Here is a 15,610-nt window from a genome sequence, read left to right as displayed (position 1 = left end):
ACTCTTCCGGGGCCACCTCACCCCGACTAGATCAATTACTGAGGGGTAAGGAATCAATAAGATGCAATTACAGCAACTGTTCCCATTCTTGGGTGTGTTGGGGTGGACCTGGAAGAGGTGGATAGGAGACGGTGACCAGCTCCCTGGGAGACATGAGAAGCCAAGAGCTGTGGGTGGCATGAGGTTCATAATACTTTCTGCTGCGCATTGCAAAGGCATGAGCTGTTCCTTAAAGTTCACGCTGTTGAAGTCCACATGACCTCGTGAACTTCAGGGTGTTTTCCTCACCCTTCCAAGTGGGCTTAACACGGACACTGCCCTGGGATGGAGACCCTTTCTTCATCCCAACTTCTTCTTGATTGGGCTTGAGGATGCCCTCGCCAACATGTGGTCCACACATTCCAGAAGGGCAGGACAGAATCAGCCACACAACCCAGCGAAGGCTGGGCCCTGTGGCTCACCCCTATAATCCCAGTGCGTTGGGAGGCTGAGGTGGGAGAGTCACTCAAGGTCAAGAGTTCAAGACCAGCCTGGGCAACGTGCCAGACCCCTCTCTGCAAACATAAAAATTGTAAAATAAGCCAAGTGTAATAGTGTGCATGTATGGTCCCAGCTACTCAGGAGGCTGAGGCAGGAGGCTGGCTTGAGCCCAGGAGTTTGAGGCTAGTGAGCTATGATGACACCACTGCACAGCAATCCAGCCTGGGCAACAGAGTGAGACTCAGCCTCAAAAAAAAAAAAAAAAAAAGAGAGAAAGAAAAACCATTGCTACTGTGCACAATCACAGGCAGTCCAGCAACTTCTCAGACTCCAAGACATCCAGGCAGAGATGCATGGCCAGAGCAGGCCCTCTCTGGAGCTCAGTTCAGGCTGAGGCCCTGCCCACCTAAGAGGGACCCAGATTAGTATCTACATCCTGCTTCTCTTGGAAGCTTGCCAGATGGCAGATTCCAGTCTTCTTGAACTCCAGATGCAGCCGCAGGCATTGTCTGGGACATCCCAGCCTTGGTTCTTATATATCAAGGTGTGGTCAGGGCAGCAGCAACTTCCTGGTCCCAGCAGAAGGACCCCCAGTGTGCTGGTCACAGTCAGCTTGCCCAGCCCTTCCCTGGTCCATTCTCAGCCCCTTGTCACCTCCTCTGCAGGTTGACCCCTATGGACAGCATTACCTGGGCTCCCTTGCAGGCTGGGCTTCTGGCAGGTTTCAGCCCATAGGAGGCATCAGATGAGGCTGGAAGGCGGAGAAGGAGAGGTGGGGTATTTCCCTTCCCTGCCGTCTGCTCCAGCACTGTGACTTTCCACTCCAGCTCTGAAGGTGGTACCTGCTGCGGGCTGAGGGGGCAGAGGCAGGATGGAGCTGTTCTCACCCTTGCTAATCACTGGCGGTTTCCTTCACCCAGCCCAGTCCTCCTTAACTAGTCCTTCCACCCTGATCCTTTCCATGGAGCCATCTAAGTGGGTTTCTATTTCCTGCCAGGACGATGATTCTTGTACCCAATGGAAAAAAACAGCTTGGGACCAAATCTTTGTCCCATTGCCTCCCTCCACCCCCACTGCTAGTGTAAAGATACCTGAGTTGACTGTGACCCCCCTAGATTTCATTTGCACCCCATAGTGGAGAGCCTGAGCTTGACTCTACATCTGGCCTATAAGCCACACATTTGATTTGCGTGGTGCAATTGGCATTTGGATGCCATCTGAAGGGACAGAACTTCTCTCACCCCAGTTCAGCCCAAGCCCCACACTGCCCGCTCCAGTGATCAGGCCCCACTCCAGGTCACTGTAAACAACTGTAGCCCCTGCCTGAGCCCTGAAGAACTCAGTACTGGGGCCTCTGGATAAGGACCAGCAGAGGAGACAGCTTGCCATGTGGCTATTCAGGCGTATTTAAAAAACTGCTTTAAATGTGAGCCAAAAGAATCTTACTTTTCCACAAACTCACGCTCTTTATTTTTAATGGACAAACTTTGCTTTGTATCATTTATGTTTTTCATTCCATGAAACAACCTTTATTTCATGGAAGCAAGACTCCAGCCACCAGGAAGCCAGGAAGTGCACAAAATCATGGCTCTCCCCCTATTTTCTCACTCCCGGTTGCAGCTGGTTACTGGAAACGTCACCCACTTTTGTGATGTTAACATTAACCTGCCAGGGTCTGGGCAGGCTGGCTCTGGCTTTCAGCTGTAACAATAATTATATGTGGCTAATTCTTTAACATGCACACGGGCATACACTCACTACTTTGAGTGAAATGGTGAAGACCACCATTCAAACGGGCACAATTAAATCTGAAAATGGCTAAGAAGGTCCTGTTCAGGTTCTCAAAACTCTTATGGTTCATTGGAGGCCCAGGAGGCCATTTGTTTCTAGAAGAGCCAGCAACTAGATGAGGCCAGGCAGAGCAAAAGTCCTTTGTAAAGTTCTCTGTCCTTGTGAACAGAGGGAAAAATTCTCAAAGCGGCTGTCTTCCGCGATGTTTAAATAAAATCTGTTAGTTTCACTATAATAACACAGAACAATAAAGTTATCCCTGGTTCATACTACATAGAGAAACAAAACTATTATGCTGTATAGAAATTATTATCTATTTTTAAAAACTGTATAGAAAAACAAAATCTTTCAAATAGTATCAATAGTTGGGTTAAAGTGAAAGGACTCCGTACTTGATCTGAGTTTCAGGTATATTCAAAAAAGATACATTTATGAGCATTCATGTACACAGAACAAATACACACCCCGCTACACATTCATGTATATATATGTATATACACATATATAAACGTGCACATATGCATACACACTTAGTTATCATACACGTACCTGCCATATACTCATTATGATCAGTGCACTCATATGTGTGAGAGTATGTGTTTGTGTGTGTGTGTGTAATCAGGGCTTGAACCAAAGATCATTTACAGAAGACAGATCTGTTCCCTTTGTTCAGATAAGAGCAGAGAGGTATTCCTTCAGATTGCATAGGAGCACAATGATGAGCTTGCCTCTGGCTCACTCTAATTATAGCTGAGATTTTGTTTTAATTAACAGCAGAAACTATTGACCTTACTGAGCCATAATTTTGAGCCAACGATTAAATCTGGATCAATAGAACAGCTATTCGGATTGGTAAGACCCAAAGCTCCTCTTTTTGGTTCGGGAGGAAGGAATACACATGAAATTATACAGATTTCATAAAAATGGCCTCACTGTCCGTTTGTCTTAGCTTTTCTAAACCAGATGAAAGTGGGGATTAGATAGAATTTCTCTTTATGCATGTATAAACACACAAAGTGGACACATCTGCATTTTTTTCTGTTATAAAAGTAACACTTGTACAATACTTTTTGGAATAGTAACTTTAAAATATGATCCTTTTAAAACTGCAGTATCAAATTATTTGCTTCTTCAAAACATAGCCATCACAAATTAACAAAACCTTCCAAGATAACATATGAAACACAAAAAGAAAAAGGACAGATTAAAAACCGATTCAATATGGCAGAATTAACTCATCGTGCTTTCTGATATGGAGGCAGCTTCCTGGGCCCAGCATCCTCTCCACTCCTTCCCCTCCATCTGTGTGTTTACCCCTCGGAAGCCAGAGCCTCCTGAGATGCTAACACGACTCCCAAATATAATCCCAGTCTCCTCTTTCTTATTACACTGTTTGTTTATTTCCCTCCAGTAATCCACTGAACCAGTCACTGAGAGGTTAATGAAAAAACAACTTTATTCACAGAGGCTGAGAGTCTGGGATAACAAAATATCCACTGACAGCCCTTCCACCACATTTTCAGTTAATCACAGTGAGCCTGGATCTCAGCAATGGCACCTCCTGGAAGTTCTTCCAATCAAGGCTGGCCTGCAGTTTCCGAGTCTTCCCACTGGCCTGGGTAGAACCCAGCCGTGGAAGCCTGCTTCAGCATGGATATGAGAATGAATTTTCCAAAAGTCACCTCTATGCCTACGAATTATCCAATTACTCTGCCGGCCTGAAATGTCCTTTCCAACACATTGACCAACAGGCCCTCTGAATTCAAAGTTTGTCATCATTTTCAGACAAGTCCTGGAAACTATTTTAAAAGCGATCTTAAAGACCTCCCTCCCAGCCTGTTTCCAACAATGCGTGACTACTTGTGTCTTTATCACATGACATAAAATAAAAGTGACTTAGAGGTTCAGAAAACTGCATTTCAGGGCCTCGAAGATTACCCAGCTAGAGATGGCATAGAGGTGGGTCTCATGTCCCCGAAGTTCCAAGCTGAAGTTGGTTGTGAACAACTCAACGTTCTTAATCAGATTTTTGTTGCAGAGCTTTGCTCCCCTCCCCAGACTGCCAGTCACCTCTTTAAGGTATTGACTTAGCATCAGCCTCCAGGCCTTCCTGGCAGGGCTGGGAGGGAAGAGCTGGCAACTGCAGGGAGTGCGGGGGCCAGGGGTGTCTGGGAGATTCCTGCCATCAAGCCTCAGATCCTCTGGGGCCCAGAGAGGCCCCTTCCAGGTGACACCAGCACGTCCCCTTATTCTTCCCCCGCATTCATCCCTCTTTCTCTCTCTGCATCTGCTTTTGGTTGTTTCACCCAACTTTTTACATTAAATGTAGTCCTTCATTATCTGTTTCTGAAAAATATAGCGACCACCAAGCCTGGATCTTGAAAAAAGATGGAAATCAAAACTCTGACACTGTCCAAGGCATACCCCCTCCCCCTCACACCCTTCCTCACGGTATCCCTTGAAATATTTTGATCCCTTAAAAACAAAAGCAAAAGGATAGGACGTCTGCTGTTGTGCGTTACATAGCTGCATGTGTATTGGCTAATGAGCTATCATAATGCAAGAAGATGTTATATAGAGTGCACTTTCTTAATAAAAGTTATTAATACAGGCATTTTCAAAGGTCAATGCTTAGAGTCAAATATTTATGCAAAGAATAAAACATGTTCCTTTTACCACCCAGAAAGAAATTAAGAGAAAAATTCTCTGTTTAAAATAAAAGTGTTATTGCTCTGGGTGGTTTATCAGCTTCTATACCTGAACATAGGTCATAAATCCTCATCGCGCCCTACATCTCCCAGAAAACCTGAAAACCCGGGGTCACCCCCGACACCTCCACAACTTCAAGTCAGCTGTGACCACCCACCACCCAGATGGGCTCAAAACCAAGGCCTGAGCCACACGGCAACAGCGAAGCAGGCGACAGTCATACGGGGGTCGCTGGTCGAAAGGACCACACTGCACCTGTACGGCCTGCCTTGGGTGGTCTGCGGGCCCTTACATGCCCGGGACGCGCAGGACCTGCGGTGGGCGGCTGAAGACCATACTCCATTAGACAGACCAAAAGTCAAGGAATCTCCCGCGGTAGAGGTCCCTGCAGGGCCCATGTGCGGTGCCCATGACCCCGCGGGGATCTGTTAAGTCTCCGTAGCTGCGCCCGGTTGCTGGGAAAAGTTTGCTTCGGAGAAGGCGGGCGAGCGCGCCCACCTGCGCTCAATGGTTGGTAATACTTTCCTGAACCCACAGGCCGACCCAGGCAAAGATCATTTTAAAATCCTCCGCGGGTGGGAGCTGTGGCCTTTCGCTCAGCGGAGGCTCAGGCTGGGCCAGGGAGAAGAACCGTGCCATTGTTTGCTTTACTAGAAGTGGAGTACCGTGTCGGGAAGCTGCAGGGGGAAATAGGAGAGGAAGGGTATCCCGAGCTGGTAAAAGCCGCCCTGGACGTGCGGGTCGAGCATCAGGGAAGCGTTGAAAGGCGGACGGAGGCTGGAGGAGGCGGCCAGGAGCGAGGCACCCAGACGGCCGCCGGGCCCAGGCTTGGCACCCCCTAGGAGCTCGTCCCCTGAAGGCGGCTTCTGGCCCTGTCTTCCCGCCAGAATGCTGTCTATGCTGAAGCTCTTGGACTTGTCGGAGCTCTTCGGAGAGCTACGGGAGGCGGGGCGCAGAGGGGACCCCGGGCCTTTCCCCGTGCGCGCTGGCTGGCCGACCGCCACTGCCGCTGCGCCCTGGGCAACGTCACCGGCGTCTTCGTTCGGGGACGCGGTCCCCGGCCAGTGGAGGGGCGCCGGCGGTGAGGGGCCGTCCAGGAGGGGCGAGGGGCCCGCGGGCGCTGCCTCCAGGCGAGGGATTGCGGGGCCCGAGTCCCCTGTCCCGCTCCCCGCCTCCGGCTGCGCCTCCGCGCTGCGCTCGTGCGTCTCGGCGCGGGGCCTCTTGGCCTCCGGGGCCCCGGGGCCCGGTTTGGGCTTCCTCTTCCGGCGCCGATAGTTGCCGTTCTCAAACATGTCCAGGCAGCGGGGGTCCAGCGTCCAGTAGCTGCCCTTGCCCGGCCGCCCTTTCTCGCGGGGCACCTTGACGAAGCAGTCGTTGAGCGAGAGGTTGTGGCGGATGCTGTTCTGCCAGCCCTGCCGGTTGTCGTGGTAGAAGGGGAAGCGGTCCATGATGAACTGGTAGATGCCGTTGAGCGTGACCCTCTGCTCGGGCGCGTCCTGGATCGCCATGGCGATGAGCGCGATGTAGCTGTAGGGAGGCTTCTGCGGGGTCTCGGCCCGGCCGGAGGCAGCCAGAGCAGCCGCGGGGGCGAAGGCCAGAGGCAGCCCGGGTCTCTCGGGACCGTACAGATAGAGCATGGGCGAGGCGGCCAGGGCAGGCAGCCGGGGATCGAAGAGGTGGCTCATGGCAAGAGAGAGCCTGCGCTGCGCTCCCCGCAACGCAGGAGACCCGGGCGGCCTAGGCACTGCGCCCCGCGCCGCAAGGGCCCTCCCGGGGAGCCAGCCGTGCCTCTTCCTCTGGCTCTGCCGTTCTCCCCGGCCGCTCCGTGCTCTGTCCCTTCTTCATGACTTTAAAAATGTTAAATAATTGTTGTAAGTTTGCTGTTATATGTTGACTTAGCCTGGAAAATAAATTGTCTATGATAAACAGTCCTTGTGTTCTCAGCCCACCCACATTAATTAAAATTTCATTGCTGAAAAACTCCAAGCTTTTCCCTCCACGTGTCTTTTTGATACCAGCCAATCGGTTTTGGGGCTATTCCTTCATTTGTTTATAGAATTAGTCTGTTGATAAGTCCGCCCACCCAAGTTGAATCAAGCTGTGTTTATTTGGAAAAATTTCCGGGCACCCAATATATAAACGCACTGATCTGATGTTTGAAATATCACGTCCACCCCTTGACGCTGTAAGCACACACAGTTAGCGAGGCAGGATGTAGACCTCGGTGGCTCAGAGCAGGGTCTGCTGAGCCAGGAAGGAGAGGTGGAGATGGGGGTGGGTGTGCAGGGATGAGTTTTACGCTGCCCTGGGGGAGCCCCATAACCCCAGGGCCTCCCACAAAAGGCCTTTTCTTCTCCCAGGCTTAACCGGAGATGTCTAGATGCCACAGTCTAGTAAAACACTTTCTGAGGTCCAAGGAACCTTTTAGATTGGGGCAGGGAGAGTGTCTAAGAAGCCTGAGTGTCTGCTGAGAAGGGGATGCGGCCCTCCCTGGAAAAACAGGTGGCGGACCCAGTAGGAGGTGGCACTCTCTAGGGACCTGCTCTCCCACACCCTCCCTTCCAGGGGTCTCCGGAAATCGGAGGGAAAGTGGACTCTGGGAGCCCAGTCTCTCTGGAAGGGAAGGCCTAAGGCACTGGGGGCCTGGGGAAGAGCACATGGTTCACAGCTCCATTGAGGAAGGTTTCAAAATAAACCCATTTAGAGAACTGGGGGCAAAAGTAAGGTCCTCCTGATGGGGCCAAGTTTGCAAGAAAGGAACACCATAAAAGGAGGCCGTGGCAGCTGGCGCGGGAGGCCTGGTATTTGTGAATGTGGGTCTCCAGCTTTATATTCTGGGCTTTCCTGTTTATAACAAGGAGGGGGTTATAACAACTTTACAAGTGCATGCAGCTGGCCCGTGATTACATTAGGCATTTAGGAAGCCTGCTTGCTCTCCCTGTATCCACCCACCCTGGGGTGTACGTGGCCCTCCACCCCCATCTCATTTTACATTTTCCCACATCACTGTTTGAATAAAAATCCTGAATCATGCTGATTTCGAAGGGGGCCTCTCTTCCCCACTCCACCGGTTAGGGTAGGGGTAGACAGCACCTAGTGTGACTACTTCCTGTTTATGATCACCACCTGAATATTAAAACACACACACACTCTCACACACACACACACTTTCAGATAACTGGCGTCTCATTGAGCAAATCGTGTGAGTATGTCAAGGAGAGGAGGGAAGGGGGTGGATGGCAGGTGGGTGTAGAAATGGCTCACTGCCAATGGGCCAGGAAGGAGGGAGAGGCACTGAGGGCACTTACAGGGGTAGGGGGAGTGTCTGCCGCTGCCACACCCGGCTGGGGATGTGAGTGCCCAGGTAGCCTCTGAACACGGAAACGTGGCGGGCATCCTTTTTCAAAATGAGAAAACCAGAAATAGCCCGTGTGTTTGGGGTTCCCGGGTACCCAGCCCATGGCATGAGTAGACCGCAGGGGAACAGGCAAATTTAAAATACCAGAAAGGAAGTCGCAGGAAGGGTGGAAAAACCGGTCTGCGTACCGGCACTGCCTGCGGGAGAGAAAGGCCAGTCCCTGGGACACCTCGGGCCTCCCTCCGCGGCCCTGCTCCTCTAACGTGGCGCCTGGCCGCGCCCGCCTAGGTCCTGGGGGTGAACCTCTGGCCAGCAGGGGCGGGGTTTGTCCTTTCGTGACCACTCGCTCTCACCCGCGCGCCCCTTTCAACCTTGGGGTGAAGAAACCTCAATGCAGCGCCTTTGCAACCCGCAGGCCCCACAGTCTCTGGGGTCACCCAACCTCTCCGGGGCCGCGCGCCCCCAGCAAGCTCAAGTTTCGATCCAGTTCCTTCTCCAGCCTCGGCGCTCGCCCCAACACACCCAGACCGAGAGATAAACCGGTGTCACTATGCAACCCTTTCCCCACCTTCCTATCCCACAGCCCCCGCCCCCGGAGCTCCCCAAGCGGCACCCGAAGTCCAGCACCCACATCCCTGCCTCTACCGAAACGCCCGCCGTCCCGGCGCGTCTTCTAAACTGTAAGGCAAATCCGAGCTTGAATTTGTACAGTGATAAATACTGCCCGATTTGGTAATGGGCGGGACGCGGGCGGAGACACGCGCGGCGGTGGGCGGGGCACCGATAGTAAAGCAAAAAAAAAAAAAAAAGAGAGAGATTGGGAGAGAGAGAGAAAAAAACAAAACAAAAAATAAATGCCCACGCTCTAGTCGCGGTTTGGAGACGCACACCCAGCCCCGCGCGTTTGCAGAAGTGTGCAAAGTCTCTGGGAGGTTTCAGCTGTAGAACTCCGGCATTGCGCCCCAGCCCGGCTCCAGAGCGGGTTTGAATCCCGGGCTCCTGGGTGATTGATGAGTTTGTAACCTGAGCCTAGGAGGGGCCTCTGTTAGACGGAACCCCGCGCTGGGGCAATTTCCATATTTCCGGGGAGTGCAGGCTCAATCCCAAGCCCTGGGAGTCCGAGAGCGGATGCGCCCTCGTGCGGAGGCTCTGTTGGCTGAGGCCGGAGCGTAAGACCTGCGGGGGGCAGCGGAGCCTGGGAGACGGCCGGGCGGGCCTCTAGAACGAGTGTCCTAGAGAGCCAGATGGGGACACTGAATATTCCCTGCAGATTCATAAGGCTCGGGTCCCAGAAAAGCGCGTCATCTGAGAAGTCACTTGGTGAGGGCTCACCTCCCAGCCTGCAAGAAAAGCCTGAGGTCTCTGGCCTGCCCGGACGCTCCGGAAGGACTGGAGTTTCCAACTCTGAGGCTTGAGCAGAAACGGGGTTCAGCGTGGGATGAGGGTAGACAGCCTCGTTCCCAGTCCTGGGACAAAGCGCATGTGCGCTCCTCAGGGAGGCAGATCAGAGCCCAGGCACTGGTGATGAAAACGGCCTCAGATAAAAAGGCTGAGGGGTGAGAGACACGAGCTCCTCCCACCGCGCCCCAAGCCATCCACTCACCCTTCCTCACTGGAAAGTAAAAAGCAGAAACCTGAGTTAACAGTAATCTGTGTCGCCTTCCAAATATCTGCATCACTTTTCCAAATGTAAAGTCGGTTAACACATATACAATGTGCGTGTGTGTTACATACGTATGTATGATTCAACCGCATGTGTAGCACGTTTGAGAAGAGCTGCGGTGGAACGATGAAGGGCTTAGCCCCTCACCTTACTGACAACCTGAAAACATTGGAGACAAAGATGATAATAATATGAATAACTAAAATGTACTGAGCCATTTCATCCTCTCAGCAGCCCTAATAGAAACCTTTGTTGCTCCCACTTTGCAAACCAGGAAACTGAACGAAGCCGTGTAAGTTAATCTGCCTCAGGTGTCCCATGAGGAAGTGCTCCAAAGACAGAAAATCATCTTATAATAGCACCAGGTGTGGACACTCAGGGCGCCATGGAAGTTCTCTTGCCAACCCTTACTACGTTTGTGAAAGGCATGCGTGGCAGATTCACCCATTTGACAGATGATGAGACTGAGGCTCGGCACAGAACACCCCAAGACCCTGAAAGTAGGAAATGGCGGCACAGGGACCACAGCCCACTTGAGTGTCCTGCAAAAGTGGGTGCTCTGGGGTCTCACATGCTCAGTTATCTGGAAGGGCTCAGAGGAAGAGATTGTCTGGAGTAGACAGTGGGAGAGGGGGAGAGGGGCCCTCCAGAAAAGAGAGGGTATGCAGCCCCCCTGGAGCTGGGAGATTCAGGACATTATAAGAAAATCCCAGAGTCCTTGCTTATGTTCCACCAAAACCCAGAAGACCTCTTCGTCCTTCCCTCCCCGCCCACTTTGAAAAGAGTGGAAGATTTCCAGAGCCGGAGGAGCAGGGCCCAGGGCCTCCCTTCTCTTGGGAGGCAGTGAGCGGACATGAAGGCAATGGTGGTCCCACTGGGTCAGCGAATGCAGAAGGAGACCCAAAAGCAGGGCGGGATTTCCCAAATGATGCACTTATTTATAGCACACCTTGTTCCCAGAAATGACGGAAAGGCTCTAAACCGAAGCAGTTGGTGCACATGCTTTCACGGGGTTTTTAAAAAGCCCAACCCTCTGCTTTCCCTGTAGAGCAGGAAGGTTGAAAAAGGAAGCAAAAACCTGGCAGAATTAAAGGTGAGTGGCATCTTCCCAGACACAGTGGCTTTCCCTGCCGGGGCTGCACAGCACGGTATGAGAAATGCAGGTCACTCAGACCAAAGATTCCTTTCTCTTTCTCTTTCTCTTTTTCTCTTCTGTGTTCCAGGTAAACCTTAATGGCTGGTCATGAGAGTTTACTATGAACAGGACACTATGGAAGCACCTTGCCAACCGCTGTGAGGTTCATGAATCCCAGAGACAGCCCTCTCAATCCTATTACTGTTTTTAGCCGAGACTGTCCCGGAGTGCATAAGGTGATCTGTCTGATGTCACCTGAATCTTTGTAAGGGCCTGAGTTGGTGCACGTGGATTCAGCATTAGAGAGAGGGACCCCACTAGGGAGGCCACCTGTGAAAATAACACAAGACAGTTGGAGACCTAGGGCCAGAGGGCCGCTGAGACAGGCGAGGCCCAGTGTCTCCATGACCTCGCAGCCTGGGTGGGCATAGACTGAGGTTCCAGAGCATGAAGCTGCACCTCAGGACACAAAGAGGGGGGAAGCCTCCCAGCTCCATCCCCTAAATGGGTCTGGGATGCCAGCACCTTTACCAACCATCTCACCTTCCCTCTTCACACTCCCATCGCCCAGGATGAAGTCCCCACAAGGCTGACACTCAGACAAACCTAGCCCTCTGCTTTTTCTCTACAGCAGGAAGGTTTAAAAGGGAAGAGAAAGCCTGGCACAAATTACAGGTGGGTGGTATCTTCCCAGACCCAGTGGCTGTCCCTGAAGAGCGGCTGCCAGCCTTCCAATCTCCCCTGAAACCGTCCGCCCCCTTCCTTACATGCCTATGTCAAAAAGCAAACATTTCAAACGTCTTGGAGAGCTGAGGCCATGCAAGAGGCAGGCAGGGAACGCGCTTCTCAAAGTTTGGGAAAGCATTTCAAATATGTGAAGAAAGCGCTCACTGGGAGGCAAGGGGCAGGCTCTCTGGGTGGCTCTGACCCGGCCTGTCCCACTCACCTGGAGCAAAGGCACGGGACTCCAGACCCCCAACCAGCCTCAGCCTACTGGCACCTAAGGCATAAAACCTCAGGTCTCTACTTACCCACCTTCATCCCACTGAGAGAGTCAGACAGGGACCCAGGCAAACACACATTCCCAAGGTGCCAACCACAGGCTCGGAGACCCCAGCACCTTCTCAAGACACGTGGCTCTGCCCACCCTTCAATGGGTGTCTTATCTTGGTGTCTCTATCTCCACCCAGCTCATGTTTTCAGTTAACAGTAAGTTCCCATCAACCAACATTGCCCAACACTCCCACCCCCTTTTTTGGATGGGGGTGGGGAGGAGAAGTGAGGAGACCTTCACAAGCACACAGGGTTCATTTTCACTGGTGAGCTGGGAGCTCTGTTCACAAGCCTCTCCCTGCGCCAGCAGCAACCCCCACGCAGTCACTGGGTAAAGGGAAGGGGACGGACCCCCGAAAGATTTATGAGCCAAGCGCAGAAGTTCCCAGGACCCTGTGTTTTCTTCTACGTCTGGCTTCTGATCTTCATGTCTTGGTGGCAGAAGGGTCAGCAACGTAAGTGAGGCCCTATGGCAGCAGCCCTGGCTATGCCCAGAACGGGAGTGCAGCGCAGCCCTGGCCACCTGGTCATTTTACAGATAAAGAGACCAAGGCCAGGGAGGGGAAGTGGTTTGTTCACACAGAAAGATGTGATCTTCTCATTCCTAGCCCAGTGCTCCAGCAATTCCCGGACAAAAGTCACAGCAAGATTTGCATCTTCAGGGATAGGTCACCTATTCCAGAGCAGTGATGGCCTTTTGACCACAGACCCAAGCGCAGCCTTCCAGAGGCCTGGGCACGGCCGGCAGGACGCAGGCAGTCCCTCTTCCTGAAAGCTGTGAACGTGGGGTGGAGCCTCAGAGGTTACACAAGATGGCCCATTCAAGGAGGCTACTCTGGCTGCAGCCTCTCTGAGTCTGAGAATGTACGGGATGCTCAGAGGCCATGGGGGTCTCTCCGGGTGGCCCATATCTGTCATAACTGGACTGTGCTTAGAGTTAGAGGCCACCCAGCCAAAACCCGCTAGGGACGCAGCGTTAATTCACTGGGAAGGTCTCTGCCATGGTGTTCGGGCGCCTTGATTTTATTAGCGACATCTTTGTGATTGGCCCTGCGATATCTTCTTACTGGGTCCGGAAGGCACAGCGTTATCAGACAGAGTTCGTGCAAACTGCATTTGCGTGGTCTGCAGAGCCGCCCCAGCTCAGAGTCCCTGCAGCCTGTGGCAGACACTCTGACCCTTCCATCCTCAACTTCCTTTCCCCTTTCCTTGAAAGGCCCAGAACCTCCTGAGGACCAGAAGGCAATAGGAAAAGGTGGCGGATGAGTGGATCAAGAATAGCCAATGCCCTGGGCATGTACTTTTTGTACACTGGGCAGCGGACGAACAAGGTGGCTGCCAAGATGCAAAACTGTTGGCGAGAACGTTGGCTGTTCACAGCACGTGCTGTGGAATCTTCCCACTCAGCTGGGAGAGCAACAGATGCCCTAGAGGCCGTTAAGCCCCCAGGCCTGAGGTCCACACAGGCACTGTAGGACGCCGGGGTTGCAGGAGACTGGGGCTGCGCAGAGCTCTGAGCCAGCTCACAGCACAAGGCGCCGCCGGCCTTCTAGCACTTACCGTACCTATCCCTGTCCCCACTGAGATGGAGGAAGCCTTGAGTGACAGGGTCCTCAGATGAGTCCCAAAATCCCCAGGCTGCTACACACTAAGGGCCTGGTTCTCCACTCTGCTGCCGCCGAAGACCTGAATAAAGCTTCAGATACAATCCCCCAGTTGCCCACGTTCCCCAAGGAATGGAAAAACCCCCTCCCAATCACCTCCACAAGGGCCACTCACTTGGGCTTCCGGCCCCCACACAGCAGGACTTCTTTAAAAAGGATTCTTTAAAAAGCCCCAGCAGGGCTGGGGTCTCTCAGCCACACCATCGCTCTCCTTTATTTCCCATGTGTCTCTCAGGCCTCGCCACTAACGGGACACCAAAGGTTTCAAAGCTTCCGATGAGGGCAAGCTTTCAGAAAGACTTCTTTAAAACATCAAGGGAAGAGAAAAAGCCAGCTCGCTTAGGGTCTGCAATACTCTACTCTTCTCCTGGGGCAAATAGCATGAAGCGAGCAGAAGTAAAATGAAACCGTCACGGCAGACGCAGGCAAGGAGCTTGGACCACCTTCTTCTGCAGCTTGGAGAGGGTCTCTCCCCACCCCTACCTCCTTAACTTCCTCCTACTGTTCACTCAACCAAAGCCCGCCTGGCTTGGGGCCTGCTGAAAGTCTAGCACCCGGACACCCAGGCACCCGCACATTATGAAAAGGAATGAAACAGCCTCCAAGTCTTAACTGTGTGCCACCTCTGGGGCCACAGATTGAAAGAGTCTGTGTTGCACATATGGGGAAAATTATTATGCCTTAAGCTTCCCCTAATTCTATTTCAACATAGCGTAAAGTGCCATTTTTAAAACAACAACAACAACAACACCCGGGTTAGTTCAGCGCCACGGCATCAAGCAAGATCACCTTTAGCAAAATCATCACGTCTTGAAACGTTAAGCTCACAAAGAACTTCAGCACCGGCAAGGTACAGCTCACCTGCTGGGGTGGGAATTGATGAAGCTTTGGTCCCCAAATTCACACATAGAGGCCAGCAGGGGAGTGGTGGGCTTCAGCCATTGAAATAGATAATAAAGCCATTTCATCAGCTACATTTCACAAAAACCATGTTGCTATTAAAAATGTAAAAGACAAGACATTAACATTGAAAAGAAAAATAATCTATTATTTAACATATTGAAAAACTTGAATTTAGAACTCTAAAAGCATCATAAATTATTTTTGAAGGGTAATGAGGTTTTAACATTTTTCACTGCGATGAGGGTGTAGATTTAGACATGACACGGAGAAGTAACGAAGTCTGAAATTCCCCTCTGATCTGGCTGCTAAGGGGGATGGATATTAAACACTAGAAAATCCGTCCCCTTCAGACCTTCTTTGGCCCAATTCAAATTCTCTGGAAAACCATTAAAGCAGGCAAAGAAGCTCAAAATTTATAAAATCGGGGGAAAGCAGGACTCACCCTGGGTTGCAGTTAGCAAACGGGAAATGTTTATTCTTCCCTTCCTTCACCTCCTAAATTGGGGATGGCTGGACACTGAGATGGAGTGGCACTGTTTGTTTTGACAATTAGCATGTTTTTCTGCATTTAACAAAATGCATCACAGCAAGCTCATGGTCGGTCCTTCAGGCAGCCCCCTCCAACTGGGTGGTTTCTCGAAAAGAAAAAAATCCTAGAGTGGGATTTTAAAATTAATCAAAAGCCTTTTTCTGTCACTAAACAAGACAGCAGGTGTGTGCTCCTATTCTCTGCTCATTTTTATGTGTCTACACATATACCCACCTGTATAACAAAAATAATCAAAGCAGGTGGGTTTGCAAACACACCTCGTTTTTAAAAAATGCAACAACACAAACACTGTCCAAACTTTGGG

General features: G+C 51.6%; 1 protein-coding gene across 1 annotated transcript; it reads right to left on the bottom strand.

Moving 5' to 3' along the window:
* Positions 1 to 5,630: 5,630 nt before the first annotated feature.
* Positions 5,631 to 6,665, bottom strand: FOXL1 (forkhead box L1). The gene has a single exon (XM_003272514.4). The coding sequence runs from the start codon at positions 6,663 to 6,665 to the stop codon at positions 5,631 to 5,633; it is 1,035 nt and encodes a 344-aa protein (XP_003272562.1).
* Positions 6,666 to 15,610: the final 8,945 nt, after the last annotated feature.

Source organism: Nomascus leucogenys, chromosome 2 (genome assembly GCF_006542625.1).
Source record: "Nomascus leucogenys isolate Asia chromosome 2, Asia_NLE_v1, whole genome shotgun sequence".
In the NCBI taxonomy this organism is placed as follows: Eukaryota; Metazoa; Chordata; class Mammalia; order Primates; family Hylobatidae; genus Nomascus; species Nomascus leucogenys.
The sequence above is the reverse complement of the archived record's forward strand: the minus strand, read 5'-3'. Positions and strand labels throughout refer to the sequence as shown.